Source organism: Lingula anatina, chromosome 9 (assembly GCF_051362555.1).
Source record: "Lingula anatina isolate TDL-2025a chromosome 9, LinAna3.0, whole genome shotgun sequence".
Classification (NCBI taxonomy): domain Eukaryota; kingdom Metazoa; phylum Brachiopoda; class Lingulata; order Lingulida; family Lingulidae; genus Lingula; species Lingula anatina.
Genome location: NC_141775.1, coordinates 6707432 through 6720631, shown reverse-complemented (window position 1 = coordinate 6720631; position 13200 = coordinate 6707432). Strand labels below are relative to the sequence as shown.

The window sequence follows — 13200 nt, the reverse complement described above, 5'->3', positions numbered from 1 at the left end:
TTTGATTACATTTAAACTTCAGCAGTTGTGGAGAAAACCAAAACGAAAATAAAAATCAAGTATGGAACAGACTTCTTTAATGCCGTGCGTTCCAAAACGAAATTTTCAAAATAATCTGAAAAAACTTGTTCGTATCAAATTGTTTGTATCAAACTGATACAAATGCTGAATAAAAGGGAAAAAATGACAATAGGCATAATGGGAAAAGTATCAAAAACGCTATCATAATCCGTCGCCATGGAATATTTCTCGCTGGTAATTCATTCCCAACCCTCCATCTTGCATTCCAATAGAAGAATGGACAAACGAATGACGGGCATTGTTCATATCAAGACAATGGGGTTCATTAACACCTTTGGTCTAATCAATCCCTTAACTGGGGACACAAACGTTACAAAGATCAAGGATTTATTTAAGGTCATCTAACTCGGTTGACAGATTTAAGCGAGTGCTGCGATAACTGCCGGTTCAGTGTTGGCTATATACGCAATTTACGTTCATGTAATATGTTGATAACACGTATCTAAGATAGCCTAGATTTTAAATGACAACAGAGAAAAGGTATGCAGCCGGGAACAGGGTAATGTCGTAAATGTAACTATTCAATCACATTTTTGATGTTTTGCGTTTAGGTTTACAATGTCGTACATATTCAAATACGTTGTGCAGAGAAGTTTTTGTGTTTATTTAAACGAGGAGTGTTATGTGTACGTGAGGGTGGCCATGCGTGTTTGTGGGCGGATATGTGAGAAAGAGGGACACAGTGTGTGTGTGTGTGTGTAAGAGAGAGAGAGAGAGAGAGAAGGGAGGCCAGGTGCATGAGTGAATTTTTCTGCAAGGGGAAGATGGAGGTCAGCGTTGAGTATGTCATTCTGTTGTACAGATATACTACATGTTCGTGTTCAAATGCGTCAGTAGTATCTCTCTTTTATATATAGCCAGTATGATAATTGTTTCTCACGGTGTTACCGTTCTTTTCTCTTCTTCTTCATCTTTTGTATTAGCCATTGTTTATTCAATTTTTACTCTATTGTTTTTCTGTTCTTGAATCAGGAAAACAACTGCATGTATGCCATGGGTGACATGCACTGTAGACTGCTAAATATTTCTTGTCAACAAAGTTACAAGTTACTACCAACGACACCTATCGGCGGGTGAACTGAACGAAATTCTCGGAGTCTACGGGGGTGGGAGGGGGCAGAATTTTATTGGTAGTATCATCATTCTTCTATAACTGTTGATTGAAGAGACTGGGGTTTGCAACAAATCTGTTTTCTATACTTTCAGATGATACGAATTATCATGTAAACACAGCCTGTAAACAGTTTTGACTTCAGTGTTAACAATACCAACATGTACGATATTTCAACAGCCGTTAATTCCCTAACACTCGCCAGCAGTTTCTTGTCCTGGTGTGGCTGTGTTTTGATCTTCGGAACATGGCTGTTTTTCAAAGACATTCGGTCGTCAAGCAGACGCTTATTATTATATCTGGCACTGGCGGACTTTTTGATAGCTCTAGGAAATGCATCAGGTGCAATAAGGAGCTTAGGCCAATCCAACGATACGAACTCATCTGCCGAATCGCAATGTGAAAATCCTACAGCTTTTTGTAAGGCACAAAGTTTTATAATCACTTTTGGAAGCATGTCGTCTTTCTTCTGGACGATGATTATCGCGTGGCAGGTGCGTGAGACGATATTGCACGCGGAAAGGACGGGCTGGACAGAGAGTTACCATTGGCTCTTGCACGTCATTGCTTGGGGTATTCCAGGTAAGCATTAAGAAGTTATAAAAAAAAAAAAAAGAAAGAGAAGGGCGTTGGTATACTGGACCAGAAAAACCACACGACGGCATTTTAATCGCTTTTTGACACCTTTTACAAAATGCACAGCTGCACATTTTCCGAAAATTTAATACACTACATATACAACACATTTTGTTGAAAATAAGACAGGAACGTACAAGATGAATTCGAACTTAGTTTATTCACTACTCTAATTGGATAAATTGCAGTCACACAAATATCCAACCCCTGAATTTTAACGTGTGGATCGAAGCATGTTGTAAAGGGAGGGATATTATTTGTTATCAGTAAGATCACACGTGTATTATACCTTGTGACGTAAGTTTAGTAGTAATTTATATTTCGTTTAGCCTTCGTTTTGGCTTTATGTGCAGTCTTTCCAAGAAAAATTAAAAATCAATTAAATCAAAAGCTTTTCGCTATTTTTTCAGTGATTATACTTACAGTTACCCTGTCCTTGGATATGCTAGGTTATCAAGAACTACCAACTGATAATTCATCTAATAGAACCATCTCTGATAAAAGTGTCTTTGGTACCACCGGCGGTTGGTGCTGGATAAAGGTTTGTCAAAATAAAACAGTGACACCTGTCGGAGAGGTTGTCACCTTGACGCTTTTGGCTGGAAAAGGCTGGGAGCTTGGAGCGATGGTGGTACTTCCCCTCATATACTGCTCCATGAAGATCAAGCTTAGGAAAACGGTAAATACATGGTAGAATTAGAGTGAATAAAGTTGCTGTCCTATATAGTAATTTTGGTTAATTTGAGATGAACAAATGTTTAAATTATGTTATGCTATTGTTATCGTTAAGAATAAAAATAATTATTTTCTAATGCATCGTTTTTTTTTTTTTTTTTTTTTTTTTTTTTTTTTTTTTTTTTTTTTTTACTTTTGTGACTAACTGATATTACCATTTGTTATTCGCATTTGAAAATGTCCTAAAGTTATATTTTCTGTCTACAAATCTCACCGGTATGATTCCCGAATAAATACGATAAATACGATAAACCCCCTTAAATAGTACCTGGCATCGACATTTCTTTTTGAAACGTACAGCTAGTAAGACACGGCGATATAAATGACTGGCCAGCCATTTAGTATTACGTGTACATTGTTTAATAAAATTTTATATACAACGTTGAATCCAATTGGAAAAATACAGTTTAGTGGGATTTTTTCAGATAGGCAACATTTAAGTTCCATTAATAAATAAATTAATTAATTTATTTTTATTATTTCTTTTTAGATCAAACAGACCGGCTCTCTGTTCATAGATAGAGAAACTTTGAGCGCAGTAAAGAAGACGGACCGAGTGATGACGGCGGTCCCTGTTGTGTTCTTTTTACTGCGACTGGCCGGCACTTTGAGGTTAGTTATATTATAAATATAAGGAATGATTTATAAACAGAGTAGGGAATAGGTTAATATTAACATACATAAGAGAGAGAGAGAGAGAGCAAAAGTAACATTGCAGTAAAGATTTAACGGATTCCCAACCTTCCCCATATTTCCTACAGGCATGGGCGTCCGAAGAAGGGGGGGCAATGGGGTCACTCCCCCCCCTCCCGGAAATTTGGAACTGCATTTTTATTGCGGGTATCCAGCCAATCATTATCTCCCCCTTCAATAATTTTGCCCCCCCCCCCCTTTCCTGGAAAATTTTCTACGGGCGCTCATGCCTGCAGGGTATCAGTCTGTTTCGTTGTTTCTCTGCCTGTGTTTCTGGCTGCCTCTTAATATTCGCATCTACCCACATTCTTATATTCCAGGTATTTAGCGAACACCATTGTGTGGATCGGCGATATAGATCCACCGTCCTCCTTTAATATATTTTTCAATAAGGCGCTTGCAATTTACCAGGTAAGAATTAATCTTTCCTGAAGACACCACAAGCAGAATTAGTCATCTATTAATCCGCATTTGTCATTTTTAAGTACAAAAACTTAGATCTAATGCTGTTTTTATTTATTTATGTATTTGTTTACTTGGTTTTTATTTTATTCACATAGTTAATTGTTTAATTTTTTTCTTGAAAGGGGGGGGGGGTTGCTACCACGCCCTTCCCACTGAGACTTTTTAGGCTTGTAAGTCGATTAGTAAGCAAAAAAAATAAATAAATAAATAAATAATAATAATAATAAACATAATGAGTCTGTTTTGCAGCTGTACCTTGTGGGAAAGAAAGCTCTCATAAATGTTGTTACCCAGTATCGTGGACGTGCAGATATTGTAAACCACTCATAAAAATATTACAAATTCTATTGTACCACCGAAGCAGCACTTATGGCAATTATTCTGGAATCTGTGCCTGCCGCCAGACCACGTGGACCTTCATGGATGGCTACATCCCGTAATAATATCTTAAAAGAAACGAATACGAAAAACCAGACTTAAAAAAAACATCGCCTCGTTTTGTATGTCAAAATCTATTCATTAACCCTTGATAAGTGCGGGAACATTGTGATTTACCCCAGGAAAATCCGTTTTTGACCGAAACGAACAGCCTACCCTCTACCAGGGTGACAGATTGACTTTTAACAGATATTCATAGATATGTCTCTAGATAAATAGACAGTCATTTTGGTCTGATCGCCTCACAAAAATGTCCACAATAATAATTGCAGCCCTGGTAGAGGGTATGAATCGCCTGACTATTAGCTGGTAAGGGAGTCACATAAAGGGAGCAGCCGCGTTTGACTGGACCATGTCCTGTTTGCTAACCAGCAGGCATGTAAAGAGTTTCTGAAAGAGGGTAAACCCTTCTGTGGCTTAAATATATGTTTGGTACTCACAAAGTCGACCAGAACAGATTTTAGTATTGAAATGTATATCACTCGGTATGAAAAGAACTTAATAGTCAATGATGCACTAATGTTTTTTTTTTTCAGGCTGTAGGGGACAGCGGGCAAGGCTTTGGCAACTTTATCATCTATTGTGTTCTAACTGATATATTACGGGAACGAATCTGCACCAAACTTGGCTTCTGCAAGAAAGACATGTCTACGAAAAGGTACCATATTACGGCACCCTACGTAGACGAACTGGATGACGGCAGTGATAGACCCACAACCACCGAGAACAGCAGCGATAGCGACTCAACGGATATGTATAGTAGTGCTGCTGGAGAAACCACACCCATTTTACGAGACAAGTCCTCCCATACTTACACACCAACCAATTAGAATAATGATTGAAATGACTGTGACTTCTACTGGGAAAACTACACCCATATAACGATACAGCTCCTCTCACCAACCAATTGAAATGATGATGAAAATGACTGTCACTTCTGCTGAGAAAACTACGCCCATTTTACGAAACGACGTGCCTTTTACTTAATACCAACCAATTAAAGTAATGATGAAAATGACTGACATTCTGCTGAGAAAACCACCCCCATTCGCGGCCTCTCGTTCATAAAAATTGGACCCCCAACTTCAATTAATTCTGGATCCGCCCCTGCGGATACGTCTTAAAGACAAGTTGAATCATTCCAGTGATTGGTTTGGTATAAATGCCCGTAAGCACTTGTTTGTCAAAAAGTGAAGATGGCGGCTTTGGAAACCAACTTTAACTTTAACGTTGACATGGTTTCTGCAAATCAGGTACCAGTTCGAAGTGTCTTTAAAGTAACTGGGCCGACAGCACCTATAACTACCCTAACCCCAGTTCGGGCATTTTATGTCTGATGTCAAAGACGTATTCAAGTTTGAAGGTACTGGGGATGAAAATGAATTTCGACACAAGTGTAATTGGTTTCGAATTGCCCAATATCACAAACGAGAACATTCTCTCTCTCTCTCTCTCTCTCTCTCTCTCTCTCTCTCTCTCTCTCTCGTGATTTCAGTGGCAAATCATATATGCAAAACATGTCGATTGTACGAGATGATTTGGTTTAATGTCACTTCCCCATCTATATCACGTTTAATAGTACCTTATCAACCTTCAGGTCAAGTTATACAACTTTTGATATTGCTCTTAGTCTATGATTATTATTGTCGTTATTATACTTATTATAAAAATGTATATATACATGTACTACTTTTCATAGATTAGCAAGGAAGCAATTGTCAAGCTATGTACACAATAAGTGCTTAATAAACATTATTATTATTAATGTTGTTGTTGTTATTGTTATAAAAAGGATTGACAATCGACAAAATAAAGCAAATGAGTCTGGTTATCTTTTACCAAAATCATAAGACGCATTTTATACAGGTTGATTATTCTCAAGGTTTTAATCTACGTAGAACGAAATAACTTGATAAGGATCCGTTGTGTTACACGGGCTGCTTTTGTGGAGAAAACCAAAACGAAAATAAAAATAAAAATCATGCACGGAACAGACATGTGTAAAATTCCATGCGTCCCAAAACAAAATTTGGAAAATAATCTGGAAAATTGTTTTGGAGAAAGGGTCGGCTTCGCATCTGCGGACCCCCCCCCCCCCCCCCCCCCTTCAAATTATCCTGGATCCGCGCCTGGGTCGAATCAACCCCTTTACTGGGGACACAAACGTTACAAAGATCAAATTATTTAAGGTCATGTAACCCGGTTGACAGATGATAGCGTGTGTTGCGATAACTGTCAGTTCAATGTAGGCTATATTTGCAAAGTGTTCATATAATATGCTGACAATACGTATCTAAGATAGCCTAGATTTTAAATGACAACAGAGAGAAAAGGTATGCAGACGGGAATAGGGTAACGTGGTAAATGTAACTATTCCATCACATTTGGTGACGTTTCGCGTGTAGGTTTACATGCCAATGTCGTGCATATTTAAATATGCTGTGCAAAGAGGTTTTTTGTGTTTATTTAAACGAGGAGTGTTATGTGTACGTGAGGGTGGCCATGCGTGTTTGTGGGCGGATGTGCTAGAAATAGGGGCAGTGTGTGTGTGTGTGTGTGTGTGTGTGTGTGTGTAAGAAAGGAGAGAGACAGAGGCCAGTGTATGCGTGAGTCCGTCTGCACTAGGAAAATGGAGGTCAACGCTGAGTCCCTGTCATCCTGTTGTACAGGGGTTCATGTACGTATATACTGCATGTTCATGTTCAAATGCGTCAATAGCATATCTCTTTTATATATAGCTAATATGATAATTGTTTCTTTCGTTCTAACAGTTCTTTTTTTCCTTCTTCTTCATTTTTTTTTGTATTAGTCATCGTTTATTTGTTTCTCTATTGTTTTTCTGTTCATGAATCAGGAAAACAACTTTGCCATGGGTAACATGCACCGTAGTCTACTAAATATTTCTTGTTGCGACAGAGCTACTCCAACGACACGTATTGGCGGGTGAACTGAACGAAATTTTCTGAGACTACGGGGGAGGGGGGTAAAATTTTATTGGTAGTATTATCATCCTTCTACATGACGTATAACTGTTGATTGAAGAGACTGTGGGGATTACTTTCAAAAGTGTTGTCTATACTTTCAGATGATACGAATTATCATGTAAACACAGATCAATCAGATAAACGATACATCTAAGCATGTAAACAGTTTTGCAGTGTTAACAACACCAACATGGACGGTATTTCCGTAGCCGTTTTTTCCCTTACACTCGCCAGCTGCTTCTTGTCCTGGTGTGGCTGTGTTTTGATATTCGGAACATGGTTGTTTTTCAAAGGCATTCGTTCGTCCAGCAGACGCTTATTATTATACCTGGCATTGGCGGACTGTTTGGAAGCTCTAGGAAATGCATCAGGTGCATTTTGGAGTTTAAGCCACTATAACGATACGAACTCATCTGCCGAATCGCAATGTGAAAATCCGACACCTTTCTGTCAGGCACATAGTTTTATAACCACTCTGGGAAGCTTGTCATCTTTCTTCTGGACGATGATTATCGCGTGGCAGGTGCGCGAGACGATATTGCACGCGGAAAGGACGGGCTGGACGGAGCGCTACCATTGGTTCTTGCACGTCATTGCTTGGGGTATTCCATGTAAGCATTAAGAACTTATCAAAGAATACAAAAAGAGAAAAGGGCGTGGGTTTACTAGTACGACGGTATTTTAATTGCTTTTCTAAATGCACAGCGACACATTTTCCAAATGTTTAAAACACTTCATATACACATAAAAAAATAGATAAGAACTTGTATGATGGAGTTACTAAATTCACTGTTCTCATTGGATAAATTGCAGTCACAGAAATCTCCAACTCCCGGAATTTAACATTTGGAGAAGCATATTGTTCATGGAAAGGAATTAATTGTTATCAATAAGGTCACACGTTATTTATCTGTTCTGACGTAAGGTTATTTGTAATTTATTTTTTGCTTAGTCTTCATTTGGCAATATGTGCAATCTTTCCGAGAAAAAAATATCAAAAGCTTTTTGCTATTTTTTCAGTGATTATACTAACAGTAACCCAATGCTTAGGAATGCTAGGTTACCAAGAAGTTCCTGGAAATAATTCATCTAATAATGCATTCTATGGTAGCAGCGGCGGTTGGTGCTGGATAAAGATTTGTCAAGGGACACCTATCGCAGAGGTTGTCATCTTCACGCTTTCGGCTGGAAAAGGCTGGGAGCTTGGAGCGCTGGTGGTACTTCCCCTCATATACTGCTCCATGAAGTTTAAGCTTAGGAAAACGGTAAATACATGGTAGAGTGAAGAAGGTTGCTGTCCGATATAGTAATTTTGGATATTCCAAATGGACTGATTTTAAGTCAAAGTATTTTCAAAAGACTATATTATAATTGTGTAGTTGTTATGGTATTCTTTTAAATTATTTTCTGATGCATATTTTTTTTTTTTTTTTTTGTTTCACTTTTTCACTAAGGCCACACTTTTTTAATTTTATGGATGACATCCTGCGCGCGCACCGATTTTCGTCTGTTCTCCAAAAAAAAAAAAATCTCCCCCCCCCTCCAAGGAAGTCGGTTGTCGCAAACGTCGTTATTGAATTTGCCGGAAAATGCAATCGGCAATCCTCGGCTAATTCCGCAAGCTCCATGCTGTCATTGTCGACTGCGGAGACATCCGAGTAGTTCCGAGTGCGGAAAATGAGCTTTCTGCGCATGCGTATTATCACCATGTGGAAATATGGCCGCTTTGCCGTCAAATTCATCTCTAGCATTAATTTCAAAATACACGACAATTAAAGTCATAAAGAGAACGGGGGCCGTCGTTTTGGAATGGTTTGCCATTGATATTGGACATGGAGATATCACCTTTTTACAATTGTATGAAAGGCTGGCCGCGGCCAGCGATCATCGCCCGGAAATTTTCAGTGACATTCTGTCCAAAGCAGCACATAGGCTTACCAGGTTTTTTTTTTTTTTTTTTTTTTTTTGTAGCGAAAAAAGGGTCGACAAGAGCGTCGTGGTATTTGGTGGACTGAAGGTTGGACAGGCCACCCAATAGTTAGCTGCTACGTGTGAGTCGAAGTAGACAAAATGGCATCGACCGAAATTACCTTTTTTAGATTTGGTAGTGGGAAGCATAAGCCTATCTTTGCTTCATTTTTTAACAATTCTGTGAAGTGTTCACAATGCTTAAATTTTCTGAGAGTACAAATAAAGACACGCTGTTTATTAATATTTGATATTTGTTTTATTGATTGCTATACCCAACAGAATGCATGAAATAACCTTAAATAGATCTGGTAATATGCAGCATATATAGGCTATATTCATGACTTTTTACCTTTCTACGAAGTAGGCCCTATTCACTATGCTTTAATATTTTGAGAGCATGGATAAAGACATGTTGTTAGTTTGATACGTGTTTCTGTGGTAAATTAGTGTTTCCAGCTGTGTACTGAAAACATAACTTTTCTTAAGCAGTTTTTTTTTGGGGGGGACTGTTTTTTTTTTTTTTTTTCGCCCGCTCGCACCGATTTTGGGGTCCCCAGAGGATGTCATCCATAAAAATAAAAAAGTGTGGCCTAATCAGATATTACCATGATTATACATGTTTGACTTTTTGCAATTTTTGAATTCAGTTTGGCGGCGTATTTTCGGATAGGAAACTTTTAAGCTTCTATAAATAAATTAATTAATTTATCATTATAATAATAATAATTATTATTATTTATCTTTTAGATCAAACAGACTGGCTCTATGTTTATAGATAGGGAAACTTTGAGCGCAGTAAGGAAGACGGACCGAGTGATGACGGCGGTCCCTATTGTGTTCTTCTTACTGCGACTGGGCGGCACTTTGAGGTTTGTTATATTAAAATATAGGGAATGATTTATAAACAGGGAAGGGAATATGTGAATATTTACACGCAGGAGAGAGAGAGAGAGAGAGAGAGAGCAAAAGTAATATTGTGTTAAAGATTTAACGGATTCCCAACCTCCCCAATGTTTCCTGCAAAGTATCAGTCTGCCGTTATTTCTGTCTGCGTTTCCGTCTGCCCCTTTATATTCGTACCTGCCTATATTCTTATATTCCAGGTATTTAGCCAACACCATTGTGTGGATCGGCGAAATAGATACAGGACCCTCCTTTGACATATTTTTCAATAAGGTGCTGGTGGTATACCAGGTAAGAATTACTCTTTTCTGAAGACACCATAAGAACTGATCAAATATTAATTCACATTATATTATGTTATGTTATGTTATGTTATGTTATGTTATGTTATTTATTTATTTATTTATTTATATATTTATATATTTATTTAGTGCAAAAACTGGAACAGAATGTTGTTTTCATCTGTCTGTTTATGTACTTAGTTATTATTTAATTCATGCAGTTTGAACGTTTGTTTATTTATAACTTTTTTCTACCACGCCCTTCCCACAGATCGAGGCTTTTAGGCTTGAAAGTCGGAAAATGAGCATAAAACACATAATGAGTTCACCCATTGTCAATTACGTAAATTATCATTTCCGGACCATAAATGTAAATTAAAGAACTGGAAAAAACTAAATTTTCCTGCTTCGTCTTTTTTAACAAGGAAGCATAGAACTGGGAATTGTAAGATTAAAGATGGAACTAGACCCTGTTTCACAAAAACAATAATAAAAATAATAAGTTAGCTTATTTGGTTAAGAACTTGGTTACCAATATACCATGTATAAATCTTTGAGAGATTGACAACTAAAAAGGATAATACTCGTTTTTCACAATTAATACATTATAGACAACTCATAGAAATATACTAAATTCCATTGTACCACCCAAACAGTTGGTGCTAGCCACCAGACCACGTGGACCTACATGGATGGCTATATGTCCGTAATAATATCTTAAGAAACGATTACGAAAAAACAGACTTTTTAGGGGGAAAACCATCGCCTAACTTTGTACCTGTATGATTCCGAATTGATAAGTGCAGGAAAATTGTCGTTTACCCCGAAAATCTGTCTTTTGGCCGAAACGCACAGTTGTTTTCCCTTAAATAGCCTGTCTATTACTTGTTAAGAGGGTCACATATAAACAGAGCACCCACGTGTGACTAGACCATGCCCAGTTTGCTTAACAGCAGACAGCAAACTTGTTAAGAGCTTGTGAAAGAGAGTAAAACCCTCTGCAGCTTAAATATATGTTAGGGACTCTCAAAGATGACCGGAACAGATTTTAGTGCTTAAATATATATACAGTGTTTGCCTCTTAGGAAAATAAGTTGGTGGACCGAAAGTCCAGCCATCTTAAAAAGTAGCTGGACTGAATGTCTGCCAGGTGGGAAAACTTCTCAGCCCATTCTGAAAGTTGTCAGCCCCGGGCAGACGGTCCAGCCTTAATTTCTAACACTGAATATATATCACTCGATGTGAAAAGAGTATAATAGTCAATAATGCCAAAAAGTTATGACATACGGGCAATGATGCATTGCTGTTATTCTTCAGGCTGTAGGGGACAGCGGGCAAGGCTTTGGAAACTTTATCATCTATTGTGTTCTAACTGATATATTACGGGATCGAATCTGCACCAAACTTGGCTTCTGCAAGAAAGACATTTCTACGAAAAGGTACCATATTACGGCACCCTACGTAGACGAACTGGATGAAGGCAGTGATAGACTCGTAACCACTGAGAACAGCAGCGATAGCGACACAACAGATATGTATGGTAGTTCTGCTGGGGAAACCACGCCCATTTTACGACACAACGTTAACTCTTCTCACGCATACTCACCAACCAATTAAAATGTTGATCTATGACTATCTCTTCTACTGGGGAAACTACGCCTATTTTACAACTCAACTCCTCCCATACTTACACACCAATTAATTAAAATAATGATGAAAATGACTGTCACTTCTGCTACGAAATGCACTCGCTGGAGAACATGTACCCACCCATTACTTGTACGGTGGACAACATTTTATAAACATGGCACAGAGAGGTTCCAAACTGCATTATTATATAAGCAATTCCTTCACAGTGATTTTATTTCCATTCTTACAAAACTCTTACAGAGATAAATTAAATCACAGGCACAGGTGGAGCGGAGACCGACTGATTAAAACGGAGGCATTCTACAAAGAAAGACTGATCAAGAATTCTGTGGCCTTGTTCACATTGAGCGATATTCACAAATGGATCTATCAACTTTGATACGCCCTCACGAGTTTTTTTTTTCTGCCTTCGACAATTTCTCCGCAAGTTTGCTTGTTTCAGTTAATTAAGTTAATTAATCTCCAGTGTTTCGCGCAGAAGCCCCTTTAAAGTGACTCTCTTACTTAATTGTAAGGTTAGAAAGTTGTCAATCTTTTAACATGGAACCGGTCCAGCTAAGTATACCGCTCATTGTGAAAAGAACCGATATAACCACGAGGCAATAATAAAATAGGAAATATAGATATACATGTAGCCTGGACCAGCACACATTTTAATTATAATAGATACATGATACAGAGAAACATGGTCTCGTATGAGACACATTTTTACGATGTTATACACTTCTAAAAATTCATTATCACGGAACGTTTCTGATCATCAAGGATGGCGACCTTTTTTTTTTATAATATTCACTTTGATATTTGTCTTATTATTGATGTCGATATAAAATGACGTTTTATATGTCATTGAAATAATTTGTCATTGAATGTCATTGAAATAATTTATCATTTATTTCTGTCACCCGCCTAAATTGTTCATGTTATTTTTCTTTAAATTCTTGTAATTGTATTATTTATCACCAGATATCATGTTATGTGCACGTTTATACATTTGCTTTTTTTCAGTCAAAATTTGATTTTGTTACGCTTTTATTTAAAGTCATTGTCTCAGCTGTCCTTGGAAAAAAATCAGAATATTTTAATTGCTTTTTATCTGATTTCTAGACGGATATAACATAATCCCTATTCCAACAATTTAAGGTGTTTCGATGACTTAATATATAAAAAACACTGTAATTGTAGGGTTAAACTTACTTTTTGGGAGCAATTTGATTCATTCGTAGAAATTTGGCATTTAAAGTCCGATAGG

At 37.6% G+C, this 13200-nt stretch overlaps 2 protein-coding genes across 3 annotated transcripts; both read left to right on the top strand.

Annotated features, from left to right (window-relative positions):
- The first annotated feature begins 430 nt into the window (after window positions 1–430).
- Window positions 431–5924, top strand: LOC106152403 (G protein-coupled receptor 157). Of its 2 annotated transcripts, none has more exons than XM_086996252.1 (6): window positions 431–561; window positions 1288–1774; window positions 2239–2507; window positions 3054–3175; window positions 3577–3667; window positions 4696–5924. In XM_086996252.1, exons 2-6 carry the CDS (start codon window positions 1354–1356, stop codon window positions 4987–4989), a joined length of 1197 nt encoding a protein of 398 aa, XP_086852378.1. In that variant the 5' UTR covers window positions 431–561; window positions 1288–1353; the 3' UTR covers window positions 4990–5924. The 2 variants fall into 2 exon arrangements, with proteins under 2 accessions (XP_086852378.1, XP_086852377.1); XM_086996251.1 differs by having other exon boundaries at window positions 435–580.
- A 1014-nt stretch (window positions 5925–6938) lies between these two features.
- Window positions 6939–12770, top strand: LOC147759834 (G protein-coupled receptor 157-like). Its single transcript, XM_086996408.1, has 5 exons — window positions 6939–7754; window positions 8164–8408; window positions 9862–9983; window positions 10218–10308; window positions 11616–12770. Exons 1-5 carry the CDS (start codon window positions 7334–7336, stop codon window positions 11913–11915), a joined length of 1179 nt encoding a protein of 392 aa, XP_086852534.1. The 5' UTR covers window positions 6939–7333; the 3' UTR covers window positions 11916–12770.
- Window positions 12771–13200: the final 430 nt, after the last annotated feature.